The sequence below is a fragment of the Micropterus salmoides genome, unplaced genomic scaffold (assembly GCF_014851395.1).
Source record: "Micropterus salmoides isolate LMB-PRFRI ecotype aquatic unplaced genomic scaffold, ASM1485139v1 Ms_hic_scaffold_3, whole genome shotgun sequence".
Lineage (NCBI taxonomy): Eukaryota > Metazoa > Chordata > Actinopteri > Centrarchiformes > Centrarchidae > Micropterus > Micropterus salmoides.
In genome coordinates, this window is record NW_024042261.1 from 5,145,846 (window position 1) to 5,172,907 (window position 27,062).

General features: G+C 40.8%; 1 protein-coding gene across 3 annotated transcripts in view; it reads left to right on the forward strand.

The window, feature by feature from the left end:
• The window catches only part of sez6b (seizure related 6 homolog b), a 225,338-nt gene that overhangs the window by 84,373 nt on the left and 113,903 nt on the right, over positions 1 to 27,062 (forward strand). For all 3 annotated transcript variants that reach the window (XM_038694227.1, XM_038694228.1, XM_038694229.1), the window contains exon 3: positions 2,124 to 2,257. In XM_038694227.1, coding sequence (XP_038550155.1) covers positions 2,124 to 2,257 — 134 coding nt within the window. The remainder of the gene's footprint in view (positions 1 to 2,123; positions 2,258 to 27,062) is intronic.

Genomic DNA, 27,062 nt, shown 5'->3' on the forward strand with positions numbered 1-27,062 from the left:
CAGGGCTGAGCTGCTTAGAAAGACAGCCAGAGAGGCAGAAAACCTTCAAACAAAGTCAGATAGGGTCTGCGTTTATAACAATGTCTGTACACACAGTATGTGCAATACAGTTTCACTGATGCCTATTCATTAGCTCATCTTTTCCCAAACATTTACATTTGGTATTGACAGGGGACCTCATGTTATTGCACATATACATGCAGAACGCACGGCTTGTCTGGAGGTGGTCTGGCTTGTATCGCCACCCTCCACCCCCACCCCCCCTTTATAAGTTGTGATTCACTGTACCCACAAACACCCCTATATTGCAACAGATGTTTCTATCATTCCTGCCCACCCCATGTCTAGACCAGACATCAAACCATCTCTCATTTTAATTTCGTTTTACACCGGGCGCACAGCCACCTCGAAATCTAAATTTCGGTGTCTGTTGTATTTTCTCCATGCGGCGTGAGCCAATCTGGCAAGAAGACACTGATAATCTATCACAGATTATGTAAATGATATATGATTATACATAAAAAGAGGTGGTGATGGCCCAGTGGATAAGACACCTTTGGTTGGAGACACCCGGGTTCGATACCCACTGTGACGCATCCACCAATGTGTCCCTGAGCAAGACACTTAACCCCTAGTTGCTCCAGAGACCAGTCTATTCTAGCCAGCAACCTCTGATTTATATAGTAATTGTAAGTCGCTTTGGATAAAAGCATCAGCTAAATGAACTGATGTAAAATTATGTGACTCTGATAAATGATGAAATATGCTTGCCAATCATTTTGATATATATTTTGATGGTCCAGGAGTCAATAGATGTGTTCCCTCAGCTTCACATGTTGCCTTCTGTCAGACAAGAAGTCTGTAATCCACCTGCAAGAGGAGTCAGGCACACTCATTTGGTAGAGCTTGTCCTGCAGCAAAGCCGGGACAATAATACAGAAGGTGGATCTGTCCACAAAGAGGATCCTGGAGGGAGAGATGTAGGACGTCACAGCCTCTGAACCATTGTTGGTAGCAGTCCTGAAAACATCCCTGTCAGAACAGTCCAATCACACCTGTAGGTCATCCATAGCTTCTCTTGTCCACTGCTTTGATGTCTTCACAACAGGTTGACAGAGCTTTAATTTCTGCCTATATGCAGGAATCAGGTGGACCAGGATCAAAAGGTCAGAGTGGGGAGGGTGTGAAAAGCATTGTTGATTGACTGTCTATACTAGGGGTGACCCGAATAGTCAAAGATCCGATGCTTCGATAGGAGGAGCCTGATTTGACTGCCAATCTCACAATCGAGGATCACACCATTTTGGCTATATGGGGGTGCTCAACGTCTGATTTTACATAGAACTACTGGTTTTCTCCCAATAACTTAATATACACCCTATTATGATATAAATATCAATGTATAATGCTGTAAATAAACATGTGGGGGCGTCAGTGTGCATGTGTGGCGTGTGTGTGTATGTGTGTGTGGTAGAAGAGGAAGAGAGACAGAGCACCAGCTTCGCCGTTGTTGTGCTGAGTTGTGCGTGAACTTTGCAGAATGTTCGAATCATTTATCACCATTGATGAACCACACAAAGAATATTCTATTGTTATTTAAACAGCACTTGGAATAGACCTGCGAGGAACCGTGACATGCATACAATAGTTGGTGAGTCTGCGGCATGCACAACTCTGCACAAGAACAGTGAATGTAGCTGAGCAGAGACAAAAGGGTCAACAATAAGCTTCAGTTTTTTCCTTTCATAATCCTGATTTGACTGTGAATCCTTAGTCGGGGACACCTCTAGTCTATACCTACACAATAATGCTTTCAGTGCCTTCCAAAATGGCGCATTTAATCATTACAACAACTAAAATCATCTGGCATGGTTAGGGAGTGGACATCGGCCAGAGTTTTCGGTGTCCTATAGTGTTGACAGACTTACATTGTTACCATAAATAAAATGATGATGGACCAGCCATATCCAACTCTTGTGAGAGCAACTTTAGCTTGCATAGATTAGTAAACTGTTGTATGGAATGTGAATGGCGTTCCATTGTGTGTGTGTGTGTGTGTGTGTGTGTTTTTGTTCTCACTGCTTCCATCAGAATTATTTACATGCTGCTGTTTCTTCCTGCAGTTCCCTGCCAGCAGAACCTGACTGGGCCAGAAGGATACGTAGAGGCTCCACCACAGTCCAGCTCTGCTTTTCACTCCACTACGGACTGTAGCTACATTATCACTGTTTATTTGGGCTTTGGAGTGGAGGTCCAGGTAAGAGCCAGGCTAACATACATCCCTTCATCCAGCATAAGTCTTTCTCTTGACACTCTTAATAAATGCACTACCGTTTTACATTTCTTGACGATATGGGTGTGTACTTTGTGGTCTCAACCACGGCAGCTGTTCAGAGCATCAAAGCAAGTGAAACATGGGACACAGGGATAAGCTAACTGTTGATGGGCAATACCTACAACCATTGGCTGGCTGCTTGTTAAACTACAATGTCTAGCACTCAAAAATAATTCATTTCTAATCTGTGAGCATTTAGAGACTTAACGCTCAGACTGTTCTAACAGTAAGTAAACACTGAATCCACTTTTTTGAGTTAGTAAATTATAAACACAGGCACTTATACTATCAACTAATTCTAGTCCCATTCTACGGTGTTATTTAAAAGTTATTTGCTATTACCAGAGAGAACTGTAAATATGACCTCTAGATCGTGGTTCCCAAGCACTGGGTGCAAACTGGTGCTGGGTCATAGAATATTTTCCAAAAGGCTGCAAGAAAACAGTGTCATTTGGCCAAAACAAATAAACAGAAAAGTAAAATAAGAATTATATAACTTCATATAACCTTGTTTTAGCAGATTTTGCAGTAATTACCATGCTACTTATTTTGAATGACACAGAATCATACAAGTCAACTTCGTCGGAGAATCACAACATGCAAAGTAATGTGTTGATAAAAACAATAATGTAGTTATTACTGTTGATGATCTTCTCTGCACTCCCTTTACTGGGCTCTCAGTAAATGAAAGTTTTTCCAGTCAATTTATCTTTATAATATTCTATAATATAATATATTATATTATCTTTATTATATTTATTTATCTTTAGCAGGAGAAATGGCCTCAATTACATCAGAAGTGTTAGATTTGAAGGTATTCAGTAGATCATCAAGATGACTTGAGTTTGGGACAGTATCAGATTTGATGGCTTCCGTGGATAATGCCCCGGTAGTCTCATTAATGTAAATTTTTTAACAGTTTCAGATCTGATGGTGATCTTTGGTGTACTAAACACATCAAAGAATACACAGAAATGATCTAATAGAGAACATCAAACACAGTGACATTTGAGATGTTAACACCCTTAGCAAGAGTGTGTCCTCTATTATGGGACGGCTCTTTCACTTTCTGAATCAGTGCAAACATATCAAGTGTAGCAGAGAGTTTCATGGCATATTTTTCATTAATATTTATATCTTTTTATACAACAATCACCCGTAAATGACTAGACAGTCAAATTTGAAGCCAGAGGAGGAAAGTCATGCAGGTCAAGGATGTCAACAAAAAAATACATTTCCCCTAGAGGGATTAATAATGTTTCTTCTTCTTCTTCTTCTTCTTCTTCTTCTTCAGTAGAATAGTATCACTAAGACAACATAGAGATGTATAAACAATATAGAATCTACAGTGACTGCTGCCCATAATCACACATGCTGTATAAAAGCAAAGGAGAATGTTAGTGAGACAACAGCTGGGTTACAGGGCTGTAAGTCACTAGTCATATTTTTCACCGCTCTCCACCTGGAGTGTGGGCTAGAACACTACGTAAGGCCAGGATGCACATCTAAAGTATCAGGACAGGCGCTGACTTCACACAGGAAATGAGAACAAGAGTCGTGATGGATAGTTCAACGTGATTGTATTGCATATCCAACATGAAGTATGTCTGTTAACTAGAGAGCAAGGGTTCTTTGGTTAACTGATACAAAGCAACATACACACTCATAGCACTAGAGTTACATCTAGTAATTCTTCCCAGGTAAGGACTACTAGCCAATCAGAAGCAGAGAAGGGCGGGTCGTAAGAAACAAGGTAGTGTGATCCAAATCAAAGCCGCTTCAGACTGCGACTGTAACCTAGCAGATGGTATAACTCAACCACACAACATCATTGTTCCACATCTGACCATAAACCACTACAAAAATCACCATATTTCAACTAAATTTTACATAAATATTGGCCAAACAAACTACAAACAACAACGTTTGCTCAGTAGCTTTCACATCAGGTGTAACGTTAGCATTATAGCTATAACTTTAGCTGTGTTAGCCAACATTTACAACAACTCGGCACTTGAACAGTCTGTGAAGTTACATTGCCGTGTTTATTTTAAATATAATTCACAACCAATAAAGCATACTTACAGGTTGTGATTGTGAATTTCCAGGCCCAAACAGAGTCGGAGTTGCATCGTCTTTTAGGATTAAACGTTGAACTGTTTTCTGACGATCTAGGCTGCCTTGACGAAAAATGCTACCATCGATAGGCTCGACTCTACTCGTCCCTGCTCCGTTTTCCATTGTAGATAGTACCCAGAGATAGTACGTAGCTTGTCGTCATAGTGATGCCACACACAACTGCCGCGACGTAATGTTCAATGCGACACACACCAGCAATCCACACAGCTTTCTCTTTTTTAAGTTAAAATGTTTCAACATTCCTCAGAATGTAAAGACAGATAAGCGGTATGAAAACCTTCCAGCTGTGTTTTCCTCTGCCGTTCTTGCTGCAGCGGTCTGTGTGACGGAGGGAGCAGAGGGCTCTGTGAGCGGGCGGCTGGCCGGCCTCACATGCTCCTCCCGCGGGTTGGCGCAGGCTTCTCCCGCAGCCACTCGTGGAGCTCCTCAACTCCGAAAATATTCAAGCACGTTTTTGTTCCGCCATCACTTCTCGTAAAACTGTCAATATTCTAAATCTACACAGCTGATTTCTCACCTCAAAACTTCTCAGAAGTGGATTTAGTGATGAAATTCCATACGAAAGTAAACCATGTAAAGAAATCATGATAAAATGCTAATGCTAACACCACTAAAAGCAGGGCTGGAATTTTTCATCTTTCACCAAATGTCTGTCCTGTTTGTGTGTATGTACTCAATGTACCATTCAACAATACATTGATTTACATAGATTTAAGCAAAGTAAATTTTACTTTTTGAGAGTTGTTCACGTTTAATGTAAACGTTGACTCTAAGATCCTGCCAGAGCAGAGAGAGTGGTGTGGCATGTTATTAAGTAGTAGTTCAAACAACCTATTTTCATTCCTCAATAGCAGCATTTCCACCATAAGTGGTTAAAAATGGTAATAAATAAGTGGTTACTTTGTCAGACGAGGCGAGAAGATATTCATCTTTGCCTTGCATTTTAGCATCCAGTTCATTGAGATTGCCTAAAAATGTCGGCCAAGTACGTTTCGCACACCATCTTGCATCTGCAATCAACTCCGCATATGCAGAATTCTCTTCCATCAGGAACATTCTGAGTTCTTCTTTTAACTCGTACAGTCGGCCCAAATCCTTCCCCCATGAAAGCCAGCGGACGGCCGTGTGGAGCAACAAGCTATGATGTTCTGCTCCCATTTCCTCGCATAAAATAGAAAACAGAAGGCTCTTTAACGGTCGCGTCTTAATGAAATTAACATGTCCACCTCGCTATCCAGTACACCTGAAAGTTCTTTCGTCAGCGTCTTTGCAACTAGTGCCTCCCTGTGAAAGAAGCAGTGAATGCTTCGCATATTGATGAAACCCTTGGTACTACCCGTCATGGCAGCGGTCCCCTTAGTGCAGACCAGAGCTGCCAACTCTCATGCGTTGAGCGTGAGACACTTTTCACACGCCCTCACGCCATACATCAATTTTCTCAGGCACTGGAAAAACTAATGTAGCCTATAACTAATAGTGTCGACTATCGCGATTACACTCCACCCAGCTGATACGACACTGGTGGATGCTGTGACAAGAATCAAGCAAACCCGCTCTTGTGCAGTGAGTGGCAGACCATGATCAGGTAACGTAAGGTTTTGCTATATAACAATTTATAATCCAAAGCACAGCCTTGCTCTGTTGGGAATGTGAGCTGCACAGAGCTGCTGAAGTTCACGTGTGTGGATTTGTGGTGAAGTGTTTTCAGTTAGTTTCGTTGCACAGGTCAGTCAGCCAGACAGTCCCAAAACGGGTTCTGTGTCTGTCTGGAATTCTATCATATCAGCAGAGCAAGTAATGAACAGCAGATTATAGCACGGGGAGATTTTGAAACATTGTGATTGAATGATGACGTTATTCTCATCTTTCTGGAAATAGATGCAAAAAGTCTTGAACACTCAGTCCAGGTGTTTCTAACTGAATTAAAATGAATTAATTTATCCTTGAGGTGAAAAGGTGCCACATTTAAAGAGGAACTTCCCCAAGCAAAGCCACAAAGAGGAGGGAAGACTATAAATACAGAATGCTTGAAAGCCACACACCTACTGAATTATATTCTGGTATATTTTATATTTTAAATTGTCACCTGCTGTCTGTGTTTTGTGTTTCCATTGAAATAGCCTAAAAACATTTGCACCATAAATTGATGCAGAAAAGGCAGGGCCCCCAGACTCCCTGCCTAATTAAGTGGCTCATCCATTACTAAAGGAAAACCTACGGTCTTGCTTATTATGAACTTTCATTCTCTAGAATTAAATAACAATTACGTTCTCTGGTTTGACACATGGATTTTGTGGGGGAAGACTCCACAATACATGGTTAGGTTTGGTCAAAAAAGTAAGGCTGTCAGGAGGTTGGCAAGTATCTTGATCACACTGATCTACCCATGATTATTGACTTGGGTTTTCATCTACACATACTGTATGTGGCTGTTGAACTTCTAAAACAAATTCCTGAGGATTCCAAATGTTACTAGTTCCGGAGTTCCTGTGGTGGAAACGAGGCCAAATACTGATGCTTTGTCAACGTCCCTTGGTGTTTCATAAACATGCACAAGGTACCCATCCGCAGCAACATTAGACCCTCAGAGCAACTGCTCCAGTTATACAGATGCACTAGTGTACGTTGATGCAGAGGACCTGATAAAACACTTGCATTTGACGGCCCAGGAAGGAGAATGGGCTTGTTGTGCATATCAGTATTGGCCCCCCCATGTTACTATGAATACAGTGTCCCTCTGTTTGCTTGTCAGTTTGTCAATTTTTCAACCATGCCAATAATGTTCTAGACACTGTTAATGACCATTCATCATCAATTCACTTGTAAATTTAGGTTCACAGAAACAGCATTTTGAATTAGCGAAGATATTTTTTGGCTCTTAGAAGGTTGCTATGGTTAGCCCAAAGATGGAGAACTATACGAAAGACAACATCTTTACCATTATCTTGTTTTTAGTTACTTACTATTTAGCAGCTTTAGCACTGCTGGACATTTTTATTTTCTCACTGTGAAATAATGTGCTCAGTTTTCTCTCTCCTCAAGTGTGAATATGCAGCACTTCGAACCAAAAATTTCCTGTAGAAACATGGATGTATCTGTATTCTCCTCACTTAATGGCTAACTGTACCTAATAAATAGGTATAAAGATTCTAAGACATTGAAGACATGAATGAAGGAAAAACCTCTGGAATGTGATTGTGCGTGCCGAGGATTGGCATATACTAGCATTATAGTGGTCGTGAAAATGCACTGTAGATGTCCAAAGTCACCTCCACAAATGTGTTTGGCCCGTAGACAATGAGAGACGCTCCAAATGATTACAGCTACTCTATCCACTCTAGGGCATTCACTGTCGTTTTGAAGCGTCTGACCTTTTTGGGGAGGCTTATGTGATGATTTAAGTAGCGCCCTTGTCTCTACCTGAAAACCCCCTCATCCACATGATTAACTCCAAGAGCTTTGCTTCCTGCTGCTCATAAAATATACAATGGCCATTACGCCGCTGACCTTCCAGATGCCTGGCCTAATATATTTAGGATAAAAAATGAATATGTGGTTGCATATCATGGTCAATGACGTCTCCCAGATGCTTCCTGTCACTGATGTGGAGAGGAAAGGAAAGGAAGGGGAAACAATACCGGCGAACCAGAAAATAAAAGGAATAGGAAGAGAGGGGAGGTGGATGAGGCCAAATAGAAGAACATGAAGAGACATAATGAGAGCAAGGGTGTATAGGTTTACTTTCAATCCAGGGTGGATTGTTAATCAACAACTAAAAGGGAAATAACCTGCAGATATGTGAATAGCAGTGCTTTTGCCTAGCCTGTTCTCCTCACAGGGGCAGGTATCTTTAGATGCTCGTGTGTTGTTTACCAGCATCCCCACTGAGGAAGTAGAGGTCATTAGACAGCGGCAAACCCAGGACCATAACTGGCAAGCTAGAACCAACATGCATTTGGAATACATCATCCAACTATTAGAGATGTGCCTAAAGACCACTTATTTTGTGTACAAAGGTAATATTTTAAAGCAAACTAAGTGTTACCCATCTTGTCCATTGTAGCTACATTAGCTTTGACCCATGAAAGATTGCCCATGTGTTTGCAGAGCTTGGGGTCAGGGTTACAGTTAGTTGCAATTTACAGAATATATTTCTGTAATATGTTTTTTTCTTTGCCATGTAAAGTATCATGTCCTGCCATACTGCTCAAAGTCCCTGATAATAAAGTTCAGTGCCAGTGCAGGAAGTAATGTGCCCTTAATGTAATGAGGCAGAAAGTAAAGGTATAGAAGGCACAGCTTACTTGTTATGTAGGAGACTGGAGTTTGCGTCTCACAACAGACCTGCGATTAATTTGAATTAATCCATTGACTTAACACCTGTCTTTCCTTAAACTGCCAGAATGTTTTAACTGCCTAACGCTAACCATAGTTTATTTGCCTTAACCAAGATCTTTCCATAACCATACCAACCAGCCAAGTCACTGGTAGTACTGGAAGAATAATTTGTTGTTACTTGTGGGTAGACTAATTAAAACTAATCCTTACGGCTATACAGGCAACCACATACTGTACTGAATGCCTTAGTTGCTGGCTACAAAGAAAAGACCTCGGCCTACATGATCCCCAATGAGCTCAGCTCGTCCCCTGCAGTCGCTTCACTTGTCTCCTGCAGGTTTGGCTCACTCACTGCATGGTGGGATCAGGGCCCAGCATCGTCTGGTCGCCATGCATTGATCCCACCATTAAAATTCAATTATAGCTTAGAATAATGGGGTGGCACCTGGGGACGGCTTATCAGATTTAGGTCCAGGTACCCACGTCTGATGTTGAGGAGACACGGACGCTAGAGAGTTACCTTCATCACGCCAACTTTCTAGCGTCCGTGTCTCCTTCTTCCTCCTCACGCTCTCTTCTTCACCCTTCAGTGTCTCTCCTCTGACAGGCTCATGTTAGATAAGGCCTGCCTTCTTGACATTCTGCAACTAAGGACAAATGACCAAGTGGCCATTAAATTACGATGCTCAGACATTGCAAAAAGAAAGAAAGAAATGTAATCTTGTGTTTCATCTTGGGAATCATCCAATATCAACATCAGACGTGTGTGCCTGGACCTAAATCTGATAAGCCAACCCCAGGTGCCACCCCATTATTCTAAGCTATAATTGGCCATCTGCCTGACCTTAGACCTTAAACTAAAAAAAATATTTTAAAACTTTGGCCTGTGTTGTAAGAGGCAGCTAGCACATTGCCTTTAAGAGATTTGTATTGTAGATTTGAAGTTTGCACAATTTTGTCAATACACTATTTTGTCCACACAAGCTTATTTATTTTGATCGTGTCTGTACTTTATACTGTGACTGCATTTTTTAAAGGAAAAGAAGGGTACAGAGTGAGGAGCGGATGAGGAGGAAAGGGAGAGCAGAAAGAATATGAGAGGAGGATAGGTCAGGAAAAAAAGATAAGCAAAACAGGGGGGGAACCGAGGGGAACAGAATCAGAGGAGGTGATAAGCAGACTAACACCTGAGATAAAATAAATACGGTTCTCTCTCATCTTCCATCTACTTTCATTATTACAGCTCTTACAGCTCTCACAGCTATTACAGCTCCAGTGTCCGGATGCTGCTGAGCTGCGGTAGTTAATTAATTGCTCATGGATTATCTGTCCTTTCCTTTTGTTTGTTTACGGACGTCTTTAAATGTGCCTAGGCTAAAATGTCTTTTCAGCTCCTCTTAACGAAATTGAAAGGGGTCCCTCCCCGGATAGACAGACTTAAACAAATGTGGAATTTGAATCATGTTGGACATGCATCAGTGATGTCAGGTGGACCCGGGAGGTCAATCTGAGCTTTTTATACACTAAGAGGTGGATTTCTAATTTGTTTTATCAAGAAATCACCCTCATTAATCTACTTCAGAGGTCTTTATTAGGCCTGGAGAATCACAGCGACCTAATTTGATTGTCTTTTTTAACAAGATAAGCTGATGCAGGACTTTGATAACATGGATTATTGGGCCAAGTTTGGACCCCTTTACCAGGTAAGAACCCCAAAACCGGGGGCGGAGCAGTAACGCTCTGATATCTCCCACTCAGGTGAATGGATGGAATTACAGCCACCAGTCTGAAGTCGAAGGTTACACTAAAACTAAAAATGACAGTTCTATTTGCACTATTCCAATCAACTCTACCTATGAGCAGTGATCAGTATTGGTTGCAGTTTGTTGATGGTTTTAAATTCAGAAATTGAAATACTTTTGTTTTGGTGATTCCAGTGTATAAAATATTGTATCATAATATTTACTTCTCTTAAAAGTCCCCCCGTTCTTCCACTTCTCTTGATATGATATGAATAAAACAGTTTGTCATGGCATGGCATCTTGACTGCTGAGTTGGTTGGCTTTTGACTCTTGGTCATTGCACTAGGAACAGCCATGAGGGTGTGCTAAATGTTCTGTCTTAACAATTGAAAACAAACAACAGTGTACAGCTACATGGTCATTATCTTTAGCACGAGCTCCTCCTCCAGGTTGTGGATAGAGCCTCTGCAGCGGACAGTTGTAGATTTAGCCAAAGCCAGGAGGCCAGTGCCAATATGTGCTCCTCCTGAGAGCAACACATTCCCCTATAAATAGTTTATAGCACCTTCACAAAGGTAAGTTTGTTTCAATCGTTTTAATATTGTTTTGTCAACGAGGTTTTTGCAGAAAAAGCTAGCACATGGATTCGAACGCTTTTATAGGCTAACGTTAACGTTACTTGTTATTGAACTTCCGTATTATTCATTGCACAGAATTGAGAATGTCTAAACAAAACAAGCATATAATTTCCCTTGTAAAGCAAACATTTATTTATAAAAAACAAACAAGAAAAAAAAACATTTATTTTGCGAAATGTACATTAATCTGAATGCAGCATTGTAGACAATATTTTGTCCTTATAATCCATGTTGCCATTACATGGATAGCCTTTGGATATTGCTGAGTCCCCCTCCTTTACAGGGTAAATTATTATTATAACAATTTAATAATGCATTGCATTTATACAGCACTTTTCATTCACAAAAAGCAATAACAGTGGCCTACTGGTCAAACCAGGCTGGACAGGCAGTCTGCCAAAGTATATATCCCCGTCCATAATGCACAGATGACGGCCTAGTATTTTATTTTGTGTATACTTCACATCAGGACTAATAACAGGGGTGAATATGGAGAAGTTTCTATTTTCCTAACAAAAGTTATAGTGGGATACAAAATACAAACTGGGATCCAGAGAATGTCACAGTACACTAGAGCTTAAACTGTTCATTAAGCCTTACAAAGAAGTGTTGCATCAAAGAATGTCCTGTAACTTGAGCTAAAGTTAACAGGAAGGTGTTTTTTTTTTTTTTTTGAATAATGTAATTCAGTAAAACTATAACTAAGAAAATATCCTGTTACAGAAACAAATGACTGCAAGTTACTGAAACATTACAGTATATATTAAACAAGACATTTTGAAAGCTTGAACATTGCCTTTGTCTCTTTTGTCCTGGATTGACTGTGCCCCTCTGACAACACAACTAGCCCCAACCTGGCCCCCCTATGTTACTATGAATACATACGAAGAAGAAGAACAAGTAACGTTAGTAGTAGTAGTATTTGTGGTCAACTGGTTTATTAGAAGTAAGAAAAGAAGTGGAGCTAATTTGCAGAGTTTCAGGAGCGAGACCACACATCAATCACGTCACTGCTGGCATTCCCATAAATAAATCTCCTCTTCTTAGCACTAGCATTCCGTACTCCTCCCCTCACCCCTTTCTCTTCCTGGTCTCCTCATCTCCTTCTTCCTCTCTATAGAGGTTCCGTTGTCCCAGGTGCTACAATGACACGCTTTTGAATGTCTGTTCAGCAACTGCCAGCCTCGTGCATCTTTCTGTTTTGATCATTAATAAATCATTTAATCTTATCTGTTGATTATGTGGTCCTTCCTGGTGAAGAGATATTTGGACAGTGAAGACCCACACAGATAATTTAGCATAAGAGCCAACAGCTCAGTTCCGGTCTTTCCTTTGTTCATATTGGTTCCTCCCACCTGACTGTCCAAAAGAATGAATGTGTTTTTTTGTGTCAGCCCTGTTCAGGCTGCCTGGTGAAATGCATTTATCAGTAAGAAGGTAATTTCTTATTCCAGTAAATTCTATTTCATTTTCCTTAGTAACTTCTCACTTTGCGGGTTCTAAGGGTCTGAAGTGCTGAACTCTCAGTGTATGAATCTGGGTTGGGGCTGCACACGGAATATGTGAAAAGGAGAAAAGAGAGTTCATCACCCCGGTAAAGCAGCCCTGGGGTGAGCTTTGTTCAGTCTCCTCTCCCTCACCTGGTCACGCGCCCCAGAAATGTGAAGGAGCTTTGGGGTCACAGTTCTTATCTTAGGATATAATAAGACCTTGTGGTAACAAGGAGCCGGCATTACATCTGAGAGAGAAGAAATGAATGCTTGGACTGTGAGAAAACACCGTTTCGAACACTTTCAGGTATTTTTTTTACACTTCCAGACAATGACGTTACAGAGATAGATACACAGTCTCTTATTACAAGGTCATGAAGTGTTCACTCAGAATCCAGCACGGTGGCTGTCATACCAGCAACCTATTATTAATAAGTAATATGATAATCATTCTGAGGTATTAATGGAGCATATTTAGGAGCACAGCCGTAGCTCTGGTTACAGCTCCACTTTACCAGACTTGCCCTTTTTGCATTTCTGGTACGTATTCTGCTCTTTACCTTACCTTGTCCTTTGGCCTTGCATCTTAATTTTGTTGTTTTGACATCATTTTTATTATTCATGAACATTGTACTTACCGAAGTTGCTTAGACCTGGGAACATGGTGACATTGCTTCAACAAAGTTTGAAGTGCAGGGGCCTCCGCCTATTAAGTCTGTGCGTCAATATCACATACTTCCCAGGCTCGAAGTGTCAGTGAGGCTGACCCATTGCAAGAGCTCCTTTAGATGCAGCAGAGAAATGTAGCCTTATCTGAGTACATTTTGAGGACTCAGCTGGTGTGTACTTTGTGTTCTCCCATATCCTGAAATCAACTGGATGCCAGTCACATGCCTACACTTGTCTCACTTGTCCTTTCAGGGTTTCAGCCAGTCTGAAGTCTTGTGAAGGACACAGTCTAAAAAAGTACGACCCCTTAAGTGGCGCTCATATTTCACATGCTTTACTAATTCTGCATCACTTATTTGTGGTTTTTAAATGTGCTCTGTAAGTAAATTGGCTTCACTATTGATACTGCTGTGACCTGTGATACTAGGTATTGTTATTACTTTGACAGTCTTCTTGTTTAATGAGAGCCTTCCCGGGGTGTGCAGCCCGAGCATGAATCCCAGCTGACCATATAAAGATGAGAGCCAAAGCCAAATAACAATCTCCCTTTAAAGAGCTCGAAACAGATACAAACAACAGTCAGCAAAGGTATGGCCATGAATAGTGCAGAGTATTGACTGGTGGATCAATACCCTCAACTGCTTTAGCTGTGCCAGACTCTACCTCAGTTCAATAAAGCACCTTCCTATCTTCAGTCCCTGTCTGGACTGATGGCAGAGATTGATTAGGAAGCATTTGTCAAAGCTAAGACAGTTTCCAAGAGGACCAGGTAACATTTGTGTCCTGTGGGAGCAGCTGCCCCATCACTTTTAGGCATTTTCCTGCTAATTTTCAATATGTGCATGTTTCTCATAGGTCCTCTACATAGCTGTTGTAATAATGAGCCGTCAGTGTATAATGGCTTGTTGAGTTTGCGTGCTGTTGCTGCAAAACCACTGAACCATGTGTGCATGCTGAGGCTTGTAGGTTTATCGTGTTGTCACCTGGACTAATAATCCCATGATGCTAAATGGCAGAGGAGCTGAGAAACAAGAGAAAATGACATACTTAGGAAGGACACCTAAAGCAGAGGATAATTAATTCAACTGAAGCTGCATGCCAATGCTATATTATGTATGAGCTTCATTACCATAAACATGCATATCTTTACCCTTTGGCTCGTTCATTACTTTCTGCACCATCAGAGAGGGAGAGGGCAACTTGGGTTTCCTTCAAAGAATTAATTGCATTGGTTAGACGTTGAAAAAATGGTTGAACACAAATTCCCCAAACTGTCCCCACAGGCTAAACTTTATTAGCTGTACAGTAAAAGGGACACTTTAGTTTCTCATTCATTCTGTGGCTGTGTGTGTACAACCAAGCATCCACTTTTGAAAAGGAAAGCTGTTTGAGTCTTTGAGAGATATTAATGGCTTTCCAGTTGTCTTTTCCTCCGATCAGTATCACTAAAATGTCAACCAGTCCTTTATAAACTACATTCATATGCAGTTTTTCTCCATTTTAGATGTACATTAAAAGGTAGGGTGACCTTCATACAGTGCAGAGTGAAGAAAGGGGATCGAGGTCGGGGTAGAGGATGGGCATGTAAAGCGTTTGCCTTCATCAGCACTCTTTGTGTGTATCATGCCTCAAAGTCAGCAAGGACATTTTGATTTCCTAGGACCACCGTAGTTAAAGCACCTAATCTGAAGCACACCTAAACTGTTTACACAGAAAGTAGTGTGCTCCATAGATAGGAAATCAGAAAATACAGGTGCATCTCAAAAAAACACATTCACATGAGAGATATAAAGAATTGAATAGACGGATAGCAGAGAGTATAAATGAATGATGATTACTATGCATTAAAACTCTACCCAGCAGCAGCAAATATGCCACACAGTAAATGTCAGATTACTAACAAAAAACACATATAAAAGCTATTTCTGTACATGCCATGAAATCTGCAGCAACATTTGGACTATAGCTTGTTTGGCTTGTCAGAAATGGTGAATACTAGTCCTGAATGAGTCAATTAGGGCCAACGGCCACAATTAATCACAAAGGACATTCTTGTTAGGGAGTGTGTCATATTAGAGTCAGTATGGGTTAGGTACATAGATGCAGTTGTTGTATTTATCCATCTGCAGAGAAATCATGTGAGCAAGGTCACACCTCTACCATCCTCTGCCCCTGCCCTTGTGCCACTCAGAGTGCTTCACATCACTCATAGATGACAATCTAATGAAAGATCCTTGTACTGAGCTCATGGTGCCTTCAAGTGCATTCTGCCAAATAGCTATTAATATAAATGTCCTACACTCTGTGATTGCATTTCTGAGAGGAGGAAATTGAAGACGGCAAAAGATTGGGCTGGAGGATTAAAATAGTCGAGGGGTTGATTAGAAAGCAGCAGCCTGTCAAGATCTCATTGACCAGAGGAAAGGATACGCTGTTAGGCAGCAGCACAACGGACACCGCACAGGAATGAATATCTACATTTCCTCACCTAATGAAGCTTGTTTGTGTGTGCTGCAGAGGATTGAAGTTGATTTTTTTCTGAATCACCACTGTGCACTGTATGAATCATAAAGGTGTGTTTGCCCTATAAAAGTTCAAAAGTACGTGTTACCAACTACTTACACTAATCAGTGAAGTGAAAAGGTCTTTGTTTATAAAGAGAAAGGTTTGGATTGGCTGGCTTTAAGCATTGCCAGCCAATCCCAGCAATTTGAACACAGCAGCTCTGTTCTTACCTCCTGCAGCTTACCCCTACCTTGCATCTCTGAGGGTTGTAGTTTACCTGTGGATGTTTAGAAATGCCTTTATTTATATATGCATTCATAGTTTTTAACATTTACAAAAAATATTATTCATACATCTCACATGTCAATCATCAATTCATTTGTTAATGTTTTAACAAAGCCAAATACTGCAAATATTGAATTCAGACCTGTTTGAGACAAGATTTTAGGCTCAAGATGAGAAATATATAAAGGGAAAATTGTATTAACTAAATAAAAAATAATTTCAAACATATTTGGAAGGGAAATGTAAACGCTAGACTTTAGTCAGACAAATTCAGAAGCTTAAATTTGTTGTGGTATAGTTGATAATAATTGGAAGGGTTGATGCCATAGTGGCTGCACTGGGAGCTATTATAGCAATGAAGACTAAATAGTTGGTCATTAAACTTTGCTGCACACCAGCAAAGTCTGAGTCGGGGAGGGACAGAGGAGCTCAGTATCTGGCTTCTGTAACTGTAGGCTGCTCTGTCAGTGTTGTTGATCCACACAGGGACACAGATAATGGACTGCAGGTCTGTCAGGTAGATAGATTACTTGATTATATATATAAATAGTGGCCGGGTGCTGCAATTAACTGCAACTACAGAGAGAACCAGGCCTTTATTTCTAGGATTATATTAGAGACAGGTTTGTATTTTTATTTTCCTGTTTTCTAGTGACATTATATCATATTTCATCCCTGTTTTAAAAATTAACACAACATACTTCCTGTAGGTGTTAGTTGTTAGCTGGCAGAAACCCCACACCTCCTCTAGTGAGGTGCTCAATGGCAGGTGGACATCAAGATAAGAGAGGGAGCCACACACTTACAACTGAAGTGCAATTCATTTCATATTATAGAGATCAACGCTTTGGCATTCAAGAAATAATGCTACAATGTCAGTCTCTAGATCATAGCATAGTATGCAGATTTCCCCTCCTTTCTTTTACATTAAAGTCTAAAGTCAATCATTTTGCCATTTTAGCTTTGAATATGAAACATCTGTGCATAGGGTGACCAGACGTCCCGAATTACGAGCAGTTATCCCGACCCCTTTCCGATTTGTCCCGAAAATTAGACCTAACATGAGTTCTGACTATAGCCTAATTAATCATTAAATACTGATCGTTGTGTAGTTCTGTTGCTCCAGCAGGGGTTGCAGGTTATTGGTACATTGTGTCAACAGCGTTGTTATAGCCACAAATGAAGTTAACTTGTTAACTTAGGTTCGGGAGCGGGGCCACGCCTCAACCACACCTCCAATCACCTGTCAGGCTACATATACCGCTCAGCCTGCCCCGCTTGTTTCAGATCGTTCGACGCAAGACAGACAATGATCCGCCTTCAACAGCACACGCTCAACAGCTCACTGTGTCAGATCGCTCGACCCACCCTCCCTTTCCCTTCACTTCATCTATTCATCCCTACACACATCCACTCATCTTCTGTTCCCTCCATCCTCTCTTCCCTCATCCCATCATCCCCTCTTCCTTGCTTCCCTCATCCCTTCATTTCCCCCCATCCCCGCTGCCTTCACCAATACACCAATACCTCTCAATCATCAGCAGCACATAGGCTGAACTGATGTCATTTGAATTCTCATAGGGTACCTGATTGGCTGAGGGTTAAGTGAGGTTTACAAACAAGCAGAACAAGCAATCATTTATGAGACATTCCACATAGCAAGGTGGCTGCATTTATGAAGAGAAAATCATTCCATGTGACCTCACTTCGACCAGCTACAGTATTACATTATCCTGAATTTATTACATCACCAGTTGCTACAGAGAGTAGTTGTGGTTTCATGCCCTACGTTTGTAAGGCACTGCAGCAGAATACTGTATCTGTTCATACTCCCACGATGCACAGCCCACGCTAAACCAGGCCGATCTCCCTTTCATCTGTGGAAAAGCTGCCTCTGCCTCTCCCTCATGACTCCAGTGTTTACACTCACAGTGAGCAGCTCAATGAACAGCAGTCAAACAGTTCTATAGACAGCAGCATTCAATAAAACAACCTCTGCACTCCTCTGCCACTGCCTGGAACAAGTCTGTTGTGGTGGCAGGCTCGATTCTCTCTCTCTCTCTGCCCAGCCCTCTTTTATCCACAATCATTTACTCATATTTCCTTCTTTCTGTCGTCGGTTCCGTTTGGATAAGCTTTACCAACATATTAAATAAGCTGAGGAAATGACCTATATTGCCAACGAGATAAACTCCCAGCTTAATATTCAAAAAGAGAAATATAGAAATAGAAACATCTATAAAATGATAAATGATCTGATAAAATAAAATAAGTTATCATTAAAAAAATAAATAAATGAACTTCAACTTGTCCAGTTCTTTTAATTATATTTGTGTTCCTTCTATGTATCCCTACAATTCAAGAGTTCTTTGTTCTCCTTAGAAGAATATTTTTGTCAGGGTAGAAAAGCCTTTGAGACACTATTTCAGTCTTGTTGTGAAATGAACTATTTATCACAACAATAGTTGAATACAGATTTTGGTGTTGTTGTTGCTCTATCCAGGATATATACAGTCAATAAACAGTAGACACACTCCATACTTCTCCCTAGGTGTGTTATTTATTAAAGCAGATAGAGGCAGGGCCGTAGCCAGGATTTTAGAAATACTGTGGTCACGAGTCCTGTGCCTGCACTAAGTTACCTGACAAGTGTTCTAACGCTCATTACTCAAGTTCCTCCAAACAATAAGCCATAATCTAAAAGTTACACAGGGCATGACAGTGAAAAATAAGTGTAATAAAAATAAGATTCAGACTTGTTTCTTTGAGAAAAAAACAAGCTCCACAGATTCAGGAAAGTTGTATAAAACTGGTGAAAGATACATAGACCTGATATGTTTTTAATATACAGTATACTAATAAATAATGTGCCCCATTTAAATAATAATAAGTAGTAAAAAATAGTAATTTTTATTTGCAATAAAATAAAAAGAAGAGGTATTTCTCATTATTGATCAATGAATTATAGCCATACATATCACCAATAATAATCACGTAACTATCTATTTGTGCCTCATTTCTTGTACATTTCCTTTTTGCAAAATGTCTGATACATCAGAAATTAGGATATCTTGTCATTCTAAAATATTTAGCTTCATAACAACCCATAAGAGACCGACTTCTCTCATACATGTGAACATATTTAGGCTATATGCGCAGATGCGATCCTTCACTACCACAAACTTGACTAGCTCCACTTTTGCAGTAGGCGAAACGGACAGCATAACTGCAGCAAGGTAGGCACATTTTTATTCACATGCTGCTGCCGTGCAGTGTAAGATTATTGTAATGTATTAGCCTATTACCCACCTTGAATATTTTTGCCACTGAAAATGTCATGACAAATGTAATTTCGGTGTGCAAAAGTTTGGACATGTCATGTTTTGAAAGCGTACAGTGGGTACGGAAAGTATTCAGACCCCTTTAAATTTTTCACTCTTTGTTTCATTGCAGCCATTTTCCAAAAATCAAAAAAGTTCATTTTATTTCTCAGTAATGTACACTCAGCACCCCATCTTGACAGAAAAAAACAGAAATGTAGAAATTTTTGCAAATTTATTAAAAAAGAAAAACTCAAATATCACATGGTCATAAGTATTCAGACCCTTTGCCGTGACACTCATATTTAACTCAGGTGCTGTCTATTTCTTCTGATCATCCTTGAGATGGTTCTACACCTTCATTTGAGTCCATCTGTGTTTGATTATACTGATTGGACTTGATTAGGAAAGCCACACACCTGTCTATATAAGACCTTACAGCTCACAGTGCATGTCAGAGCAAATGAGAATCATGAGGTCAAAGGAACTGCCTGAAGAGCTCAGAGACAGAATTGTGGCAAGGCACAGATCTGGCCAAGGTTACAAAAAAATTTCTGCTGCACTTAAGGTTCCTAAGAGCACAGTGGCCTCCATAATCCTCAAATGGAAGACGTTTGGGACGACCAGGACCCTTCCTAGAGCTGGCCGTCCGGCCAAACTGAGCTATCGGGGGAGAAGAGCCTTGGTGAGAGAGGTAAAGAAGAACCCAAAGGTCACTGTGGCTGAGCTCCAGAGATGCAGTCGGGAGATGGGAGAAAGTTGTAGTAAGTCAACCATCACTGCAGCAATCCACCAGTCGGGGCTTTATGGCAGAGTGGCCCGACGGAAGCCTCTCCTCAGTGCAAGACACATGAAAGCCCGCATGGAGTTTGCTAAAAAACACCTGAAGGACTCCAAGATGGTGATAAATAAGATCCTCTGGTCTGATGAGACCAAGATAGAACTTTTTGGCCTTAATTCTAAGCGGTATGTGTGGAGAAAACCAGGCACTGCTCATCACCTGTCCAATACAGTCTCAACAGTGAAGCATGGTGGTGGCAGCATCATGCTGTGGGGTGTTTTTCAGCTGCAGGGACAGGACGACTGGTTGCAATCGAGGGAAAGATGAATGAGGCCAAGTACAGGGATATCCTGGACGAAAACCTTTTCCAGAGCGCTCTGGACCTCAGACTGGGCCGAAGGTTTACCTTCCAACAAGACAATGACCCTAAGCACACCGCTAAAATAACGAAGGAGTGGCTTCACAACAACTCCGTGGCTGTTCTTGAATGGCCCAGCCAGAGCCCTGACTTAAACCCAATTGAGCATCTCTGGAGAGACCTGAAAATGGCTGTCCACCAACGTTTACCATCCAACCTGACAGAACTGGAGAGGATCTGCAAGGAGGAATGGCAGAGGATACCCAAATCCAGATGTGAAAAACTTGTTGCATCTTTCCCAAAACGACTCATGGCTGTATTAGATCAAAAGGGTGCTTCTACTAAATACTGAGCAAAGGGTCTGAATACTTATGACCATGTGATATTTCAGTTTTTCTTTTTTAATAAATTTGCAAAAATTTCTACATTTCTGTTTTTTTCTGTCAAGATGGGGTGCTGAGTGTACATTACTGAGAAATAAAATGAACTTTTTTGATTTTTGGAAAATGGCTGCAATGAAACAAAGAGTGAAAAATTTAAAGGGGTCTGAATACTTTCCGTACCCACTGTATGTGTTCATAGTTTGTGAGCTCAGATCCTGAGTTGTTTCTTTTGTTGAAACTCATAGTTACTTGTTTTAGTGTGCAGGTCAGGTAGAATACAGTCTATGGAAGGATAGCTGGGCCTGTCATTCATGGCACTGACCAATCTCCTTTCAAGAGGTAGGCTCCATAACGGTAGTCCCTCCTTATTATAGCTAGTCTATGATGTATTTAAATGATCTAAGATGATCTGTAACATCTATATTACCAAAACAATATTAGGCCATTGTGCTTTGAAAGTATTCAAACATGTTTTGTATTTAAACATGTTTTAACTGATCTTGTAGTAAGTGCTGCATGTATGTAGGTTACAGCCCACTCATCCACAAAGTGAATGACAGGAAAGTACTGTATATTCACAACTTGTTATATGTACGCTATGTCAGGTCTGCTGGCAAGATGATGCCAACCTTTATTCACAACACAACATACAACTAAGTTGTTTTGGCAATTTATCACTTTAATTTAATATTTAAAGAAAAAAAATATATAATATTAACATGACCTTCGATGTCCTATGGGCCTGGACAGAGGTGATAACATGAATAACTTCACAAATTCACAAAAGTGTAGTTGTGGCATGATGATGATGATGATGATGATGGTCTTTTATTGAGAAAGAGTGAACCTGTCTAGATTTTGTGATTCACATTACCTCTGGGTCACAAAACACCCCTGCAGGACTCAAGGTGAACACTAATGGAAGGTATATTGACAAAGGACAAATTTTCCACGGGGCAAGCTCTCATTACAACAAGGACGTAGGTTTGCATATATCCTAACCAGTATTTTGGCAGGACAGAATTGTCCCTACCAATATTTGTGTGAACTCACTGCCATTATCTTTGGTCATATTAGATCATTACAATGTGCCCTACCAGAGGCTATGTCAAATTATTGCGGTGTGGGGTGTAGGGGATGGGTTTTTGTGTGATAGAAAACAGCAGACCATTAGTAGAACAAGTGAATTGATCACAGCTTGTAGGAGGAGAAAATGCAAGTTGAAATGCTGTGTGTGGCTGCTGCCTCTCCTCCCCTACATCCCTTTCAGGGAAGAGCACATGCCTGTGATACAACGAATACTGACATGTTTTTACTGTTTCATTTGCTATGTCTATATGCCAGCATGTCCTCACCAGAAAAGAGCTGTATAGGTCGAGTTTGCTAGCAGCCTATTTTCTTGCCTGACCCTAACCAAACTGCTTAGCCACGTGTTTAATGTCATGACTTATGTCACATGAGTAACGTAACATACTTCAGTTCCGGTTCGCCTGTCACTGGTACTTTCCAACGTTCAAATGTGTCGTTTTGTGGCACTGTCATATGTGTTACATTACATTACATTTATTCATTTAGCTGACACTTTTGTCCAAAACAAGTTACAATTGCTATACATGTCAGAGGTCGCACACCTCTGGAGCAACTAGGGGTTAAGTGTCTTGCTCAGGGACACAATGGTAGATGTGTCACAGTGGGAACTGAACCCGGGTCACTGACAATTGACCTATTCTGTCATTTAGGTATGAGAACGTGTTGCCATATATAGCATATAAATGTACAGTACATATTCATATATGTCTGCATACAGTATATTGTGTATCAACAGGGTTATCTTATGTGTCTCTTCATAATAACAGAAGTTGTACATGATGATTGCCAGTCATGACATTTAAGCCTGGGTTAACACGGGCCCTCTGTTATCACTCTGTGGGTGATTTCAGGCAGCAAGGATATGCTGTTTATTCAAAATAGTATCTTTCAGCAGCTGAGGAGGCAAAGCTTTTAGTTTAATACGACCTGTTAAGGACAGAGGAAGGGCGGAGGAGGAAAGGATGGCTATGGTGAGGGGTAGCTCGCAAAAAAAAGTAAGGGCGTAGAGGAGGGTGTAAATGGTAAATGGTCTGTACTTGTATAGTGCCTTCCTAGTCCTCAGACCACAAAAAACGCTTTTACACTACATCATATTCACCAATTCACATACATTCATACACTGAGCCTACTTGCCCAGAACAGAAACTAACATTCACGCACTGATGGAACAGCCAACGGGGGTAATTTAGGGTTCAGTATCTTGCCCAAGGACACTTTGAGATACAGACTGAAGAAGCCATGCCTTTGGTGTTGGAAACCCAGGTTCAATTCCCACTGCAACAATGTGTAGCAATTAAAAGTTGCTTTGGCTTTTAAAAGCATCAGCTAAATGACTACAATGTGACAATGTATCTGCACTTGATTCTGATTGATAAAGGGCAGAGTAGTCGTCTGAACAGCAGCTGTATATCTCAGATTGATTAGTGAGGGTGTCACCAAGAGGGGAACAGATCTGAGAGATCAAAATTTAGGTCCTCTGTAGACTTAACAGTAGGTCACGAAATTAGTTGGAGTTTCAACAATTTGGACTTCGATTAGTGATGTAGGGAGTATGGGAGATAATCTGGCCACAGATATATGTTTAAGTGATTCCCAAATGATAAATGGTGACATAACTCTTATCTGATAGCAGGAGAGAGTTCAATCTCCACAACCTTCAGCCTAGGTTGACTAGAAAATTGTAATACTTAATAGGGCTAAACTGCACATTATGTCAGATGAGGATGGTTACACCTCTGGCTTTACTCTGAAATGTAGAGTGAAAGACTATGGTGATGGTGTTGAGTGGATTTAAGATGTGTTTCTTGTAGAACCATAATAACAGTAACCAAATATGGTTGAACACCTTATTACGTTAATTTGGTGAGTTAAGACTATATTACATTTCAGAAATGAAGAAAAAGTGAGAGGGACCGGAGTCTTGGCAAGGCCGTAGAGGGTTAGTGGCTCCTCCTGCTGCCGTATGGACTTGTGGGTTTGGCGTGAGGGGCTGAGTGGAGTGACAAGCAGCAGAGAGAGTTGTGGAAAGTTTTGCATTGTTCAATTGTTGCCTACTTCCACTTTAACACTACATAGTGAAACATGGTATCACATTAAATACACAAAATGCTGTCCAATATTATCTTCCTTTGAATAAAATGTAAAACATAATAAGCTAAATGTTGTACAATATTATATCATGTCAACTAATTGCAGTACAATGTGATGTCACAAAAATAAATAAAATGTAGAACAATGTGTATTTAGTACGTAACATGATGTCATAATTAACATAAAGTGCTTTTCGTATTCAGAGAATTTACATTTTCCTTAACACTGTTTGTCTGAAATACTGTCTGTTATTTCCCAACTTCACTTTTTTCTTCAGACCAGTGAAGTCTTTTGACCATTTTCCACTCTGTTGCTGTAATATGATAATGTACTCTTGTTTGTTGCCTTTTAAATTGCAAAAGAATTAAGTTTGAACCTGTGTGGGGAGAAGAGAGCTCACTGACAAGTGTTTTCCTCCCTGGCAATGTTTTTCTCTCCTGTTTGGCTGGGACGTAGGCCTTAGAAAAACCAGCAAAGACCTGAGACAGGTTCAATTATAGGATTTCCATGTGTAGCCTCACTTAACATCACTCTGGGGGAGCAGAGAAACATGGAGTTGCACTTAATTTGGCAGCGGGGGAGTCGAGACTGTATCATCTGGCTGTGATTGTTCCTGCCACCACAAACCAGAGCAATGGTGTGAAAAACATGCAGCGACACTGATTGGGGTTGTTCTCGGCTGAATTTGCAACTCTCCACAAAAAGCAAGTTGGGCAAGAGCTGCTGTATTTTCATCAGTTTTGTGCTGAAGGGATGTTTCTAGAATGACTATGGTAGTAAGCTTAACACAAGCTAATGGCTTAAGTTGCTGCTAATGAGATTGCAGCTAGATTTCAGTGCCGTTGCTTTATTCATTCATATCTACAGTAGCAACAGATTCATTTCATGAGACCAGATATAATTTGGGCAGCTTTCACAGCAGGTTTGGTTCTTTAAATTGTAACCCAAGTTGGACTGTGTAATCCTGCTGCTCCTCTTCCACACTTATTTACTGTTTTCCCAATCCACGGTACGTTTACATAATCCTTCCTCATTAAAGTGCAGGTGTATACTGCAGTTGACAGGAAACAATGTTGCTTTCACTTTTGATGTATAAATGAAAAATGGAGACCACTGTGCAGACATGCAGAGCCAAATGAGCACAACTGAAGGAGCACCGCCATAAAGGACAACGGTAACCAAATAAGAAAAATGAGTCCCTCTGCCACTATCTCTCAAGTAAAGATAAATATATTCTGTCAGAACAGCTGGGTTATAGTGGGGCATTTATGTGATTAAAAAAAAACAGGTATTTACCTCAGCGGTAGGTTGAGACCAAAATTCAAACTTAAAAAAGAGTGAATATTGGACTTACATATGCCAGATGGCTGAAAACACAAATCCACATGATAAAGTTGTTCTGTAATAGCTCGATGTGTAAAAAAGCAACTGTTGTCAATGTGTTAGCAACTCTCATATCAACGCTGGGTTGGTAACACTAGAGAAACTACCAAGAGATAGAGCTAGATTTTGAAAGTATCCAACTGAAAAAAATCCCACCCCCTCCCTTCTGGTCTCCACTCCCCACAGGTAGGTAGACACAGTTCAGTTACAGTTCTACAACAGTCCATTAGTGAGCATTTGATTTATTCACTGCTGTCTGGATGTTAAGAGAATTTAAAATAAATACTGCCCCCTAAGTGGCCAAAACAGTCTTGTTGCAGGTTTAAGGAGTAACTCAACAACCCCTCAAAATAATTTTTTGCTGACCTCCAGCGGTTATATTCCTCACCTGGCTGCAGTGATGTACAGGTGAACTCCAGGAACCATTGAAATCACTGCTTGGTGTGGTTATAGGTGCAACTGAGTGCCCATCAATGAGACTGTGGACAGAGGTAAAACATGCTAGAAACATTTAATGTGAGAGGACAACAAAGCACTGTTGCTAAGCCTGCTGTTAAATTACTGTTTAAAATCGGTAAGTCAGCTGTGTTTGGCTGACCATTAAAATGACATAACATTTGAACATTTTCCTTTAAAAGGTGTGTAAACTAAGCTTTTTATACAGCTAAAACTTGAGAAGTAATGAATGGAATGGAAACATGAATGGAAAGTAAACATTAGCACTACTCTACAACTGGGGATATTTTGCTCTTATGTCTAAAGTCAAGTCAAATCTTTAGGGAGTCAAGTCTCATAGCAGTCAAGCCCAAGTCAAGTCACAAGTCCTCATTTTTGTGACTTCAGTCAGACTCAAAAGCAAGTGTCAGGTCTACAGCTCTGGTACAACTGAACCTGTGTACTCAGGACTCAGCTGTGGTCTATCCATCTGATCTCCACAGATAGGGTAGTGGATACTTTGGCCTCTACTCCAGACAACATAGAGTACAAGTGTGTTGCTGACAGGAAGTATAGAGCTTGAGCATGAAAGGCTGGAGATTGAAGAGTGAAGGACACAAGACTGTTTCCACCCGTCTCTCTCTCCCCAGTCCCTTTGCCCTCAGCTCCGCCTTTTGTAAGCGCCCATTGTTGGCTGAGGATTTGAGGCATGTGTTTGTGGCTGAGGTAGGCCTTTTAGATGTGCACAGTGCAGCGATGCACTTTAGAAATTCTCTCTGCTAGTGCTTTTTCTGATGTGGGTGTTTTTTATTCTGCTTTAGGTGGGCCATGCTTGATGGGTCAGCTATCAGCTCTGTGCAGCCCTGCACACAAGGCCTTTGATTCACCACTCAAAGACACACACACACTTGCACTTACACACACTTGCATAAAAACATTACACCAGTATACACCTCACATACACCTCACAAAGTGCAGGTACACACACCTTCATACACAGTCTCCTTCTTGTTGTCCTTGACTTTTCACTTGGCTTTTTGAGAAACTCCAGCCGCCTCCTCAGCCTTTACATACGCCTGAT